The sequence below is a fragment of the Micropterus dolomieu genome, linkage group LG01 (genome assembly GCF_021292245.1).
Source record: "Micropterus dolomieu isolate WLL.071019.BEF.003 ecotype Adirondacks linkage group LG01, ASM2129224v1, whole genome shotgun sequence".
NCBI classification, from domain to species: domain Eukaryota; kingdom Metazoa; phylum Chordata; class Actinopteri; order Centrarchiformes; family Centrarchidae; genus Micropterus; species Micropterus dolomieu.
Genome location: NC_060150.1, coordinates 50,867,310 through 50,871,350, shown reverse-complemented (window position 1 = coordinate 50,871,350; position 4,041 = coordinate 50,867,310). Strand labels below are relative to the sequence as shown.

General features: G+C 40.6%; 1 protein-coding gene across 1 annotated transcript in view; it reads left to right on the top strand.

Annotated features, from left to right (window-relative positions):
* The first annotated feature begins 1,036 nt into the window (after positions 1-1,036).
* Positions 1,037-4,041, top strand: part of p2rx3b (purinergic receptor P2X, ligand-gated ion channel, 3b) — a 77,709-nt gene continuing 74,704 nt past the window's right edge. Inside the window, exons 1-3 of the mRNA XM_046046018.1 lie at positions 1,037-1,533; positions 2,807-2,942; positions 3,041-3,112. Of these exons, the coding sequence (XP_045901974.1) occupies positions 2,868-2,942; positions 3,041-3,112 (147 nt within the window). The 5' untranslated portion in view covers positions 1,037-1,533; positions 2,807-2,867. The remainder of the gene's footprint in view (positions 1,534-2,806; positions 2,943-3,040; positions 3,113-4,041) is intronic.

The window sequence follows — 4,041 nt, the reverse complement described above, 5'->3', positions numbered from 1 at the left end:
TAGTAGCATAGCTGTTATTCCACCATTGTAAAGTACCGTAAAACTTCAATTACTAGCAGAGTCCCAAATAGCCGCCTACCTCCTTTACTGGCCTGGTGAGGGAACACATTTTGACAAATAAACGCCTGCCTTAATAAAACGCCTGGTCTGGTTTTTATAGAAGTTCTTTGGATGTATAAAACCTCTAAAACCCCGTGGGGTCGCCCGCTTTAGCTGCTTCTAAGCTGATTAGATCGTTAATACAAATATTAATGTTTAAATGTATGATCAATATGTCAGTATGGACATGCTGAACATCATTAGATAGGTTAGATTCTCCACAATACCACTGTCAAGTTCATTTAATGGAAACAACAAGACCCAAAGTCTAATTATTCTAGATTACCGGTGTAACCTGCATGGCTACAAGAGAGGAAAAGGGGAAAAAAGTGCTGACTCACGTTAACTTTGAAGCGCTCGTTAAGTCCGCTCTTAAGCCCGAATGTGTCCGTTCCTTGATTATTTAATATATTCCTTTAGTCTGTAAGGGTCCACTGATCAAAAGAATCAAGCCATGCATTTATACTTGTGTGTAGGTGTGTCCATCATTCTGCAATTACACCCCCAAACGCTAGTCGGCAGCGTCCACTGTGTTGACTTTTGCCGGCCGAGCAGGCTAACTTCTGGTTTAGCGCTCCGCTAATGTAAATGGGGAAAAAATTGTATACGTGCGGCTGGTGTAGCCCTTTCAAATGTTACTGAACGAATGGATCACATTCTGATAGCAAAACGAGTCATTTTGCTCGGGTTGCAACGGTCAAATATATTGATTCACTGTGTTACAGCCGCTGTTTTGGCTGCTAGTAAATGTTACTTTAAAGTGCAGGGTACTTCCGGTCAGCTCGGAGGCATTGCGAGGCTACCCAGCCGACCAATCACAGAGCTTAGGGTCTGCGTCGACTCGACATGTAGTTACATTTTTGAGGAGGTGCACGTCAGGCGACGGCATAGCCTCTGCGTAGCCCCGTAGCCTACGCCGTCATATACGGCGTCGATTTGGCGCAGAAGTATAAATTGCACTTTAGAAGTCCGGCCCAGATTGCCACAAAGATTTCTTTGTTCTTTTCAAGCCACTCACGCAAAGCGCTGCGACTTCGGTTTTTGCTTTATTTATTCTTTTCTTTTCTTTTGTTTGTTAAAAGTTATCAGACCGTTTCAGGCGCGCTACTTTGAATTCAAGAACGACCAAGTTCGTTTAAGCTATATTGTAGTCGAGTGAACTTATACTGCTCCCACCAAAGTTCGGACCTAGCCACGTGCGTCTGTCACACCAGCAGTAACCCAAAGGACATCAAAACCACAACTAAACCCAGCTCACAGCCTACCACTGCAAGTTTTCTTCAAACCAAGCCAATTGAGGGCGGACCTCTGGAGAAATTCCCTGGCAGAGAAAGTGACCGGCAGATGGTGTTAAGCCGTCTCGACCGAGAACGCACGAAGTTCAGCCAGCGTGAGGCCGGCCCGAACACCAACCGGCTGGAGAAACAACAAGCAGTAAGGAACCAGCGGCATTCTGTGGTTGAGTTGATGTCCAATACTCTTTTAATCCGTTAGTTTAATTCTAGCCAACTAACTAACTTGCGTTTATTGGTTCTCTTGCCTCCTTAGACTCAAATCTTTTCCACAATAGACCACTAAATCCACATTTAACTCCATCATTTTCATTGATAGCTCATGTTTGTTTAATCATTATTGTTGTATGTCTTTGATATATTTAAACTCACTTTATATCCACCTTTTGTTAGTTAATAAATTTCACCGTAATCACAGGAAGTGTGTGTGTGCATTGTTTGACTCCAGGTCACTGTAATGGAAGATTTACGCCTTCGATATGAGATTGACTGATTGATTTTATAGAAATGATTAAGCAATTACTACTAACTGATCACTAGGAATAATTGTGTAATTATTAAACCCATAACGTTTCCTAGGGAGTCCGGAAACTGAATTTCCGGTGGTTTCCCCGAAAACGAGATATTTATGAATTATATTTAGAATATTAATATTCAATATTAATATTAATTTGTATTAAAAGTAAAGTAGATATGCTATATAGTTTTTTATACAGTTAAAATTCAATTGTAGGCAGGGATTTTAGGTTTGATTGTTTTACTATTTGTAGTTTATCATCAAAATTATAACTAGTGTGTATTACAGGATATATGATACCCCTAACTCAGGTATGTATTCAAATTAACATTCATTTAAGTAGAAGATCAAGTTGACATTTACACATGTAATTTTCTTCTGTTTTATAACTATGTAAGGATGCACAAAACCTTTACATTTTCCCACAAACTGTCATTTTAACAGTAATCGTATCTTTTTAATTGTATCTCAGACTTCAAGCCCTGTAACTGAAGATGTCCCAGCCAGGTGTCAGCTGCCACACAAACATTAACACCGGCACATTCACCAAAGCTCTCAAACTAACAAGTGAACTAGGTGCGGCTTATTTTCAGTGATTTCAGGTCACTGCTCATTCAGTCTATAGCAGTTGACAACAGCAAGGGGTGAGACAAAAATGAGCAACAGACAGCAGCATTAGCTTGTAGCCTAACTAATTCAGTGATTGGCAGTGATACTGAACAGGACTCACTGCATCTTAAATTGAGATCTGAAAGAAGCAATACACAAGATTTTCTGTTTTTGGTTAAAGCAATGTCATAATGTTTCTGTCAGCTTGGCCCTACTGTACTGCACAGGTTTAACATTTCAGTTTAGGCTCAATGTCACATTTTGTGTTATTTGTGTGTGTGTGCTTGAGGTGGGTGTTTGTCAATGAGAAGGCCTACCAGGTGAGAGACACAGCTATTGAATCCTCAGTGATGACCAAAGTCAAAGGTTTGGGAATCTATAACGACAAGGTCATGGATGTTGCAGACTACGTCACTCCTACACAGGTATGGATGACAGATGGATGGGTGGACAGATTAGATGACTGACAAGTAAGATACAGTGATGGTGATTATATTATAATATTTATATTTGTTTTTTGCAGGGAGCTTCAGTCTTTTGCATCATCACCAAAATGATCACTACAGAGAACCAAGTCCAAGGATACTGCCCAGAGGTCAGCTACTGTCAGTACTATTACCCCAATACGCCCACCATTATTACGGCCTCAGAATCATCAATACTAGGGGTGGTGATGCCACAGTGGATAAAGCACATGTCACTGGTGTGGTAGTCCTTGGTTCAATTCCCCACTGTGACACACCAATGGTGTCCCTGGGCAAGATACTTAACCCCTAGCTGCTCCAGACCTCTGACGTATATAGCAATTGTAAGTCGCTTTGGATAAAAGCCATTACAACCATTGTACATTGAAACCTCTCAGTTCATTTTTGATTTCCAAGGGTTGTTATCAACGGACACAGACCAAAGTGCCTCTGGGTGCAATTGGATAAACGTACAACCAGTCAGAGCAATGAAACGTGTGATGTGTTGGTGGCATGGTCACAAACTTATATACAGGTGCTGGTCATATAATTAGAATATCATCAAAAAGTTGATTTATTTTAGTAATTCCATTCAAAAAGTGAAACTTGTATACATTCATTCCACCAGGACTGATATATTTCAAGTGTTCATTCCTTTTAATTGTGATGATTATAACTGACAACTAATGAAAACCCCCAAATCAGTATCTCAGAAAATTAGAATATTGTGAAAAGGTTCAATATTGAAGACACCTGGTGCCACACTCTAATCAGCTAATTAACTCAAAACACCTGCAAAGGCCTTTAAATGGTTTCTCAGTCTATTTCTGTAGGCTTCACAATCATGGGGAAGACTGCTGACTTGACAGCTGTCCAAAAGACGACAATTGACACCTTGCACAAGGAGGGCAAGACACAAAAGGTCATTGCTAAAGAGGCTGGCTGTTCACAGAGCTCTGTGTCCAAGCACATTAATAGAGAGGCGAAGGGAAGGAAAAGATGTGGTAGAAAAAAGTGTACAAGCAATAGGGATAACCGCACCCTGGAGAGGATTGTGAAA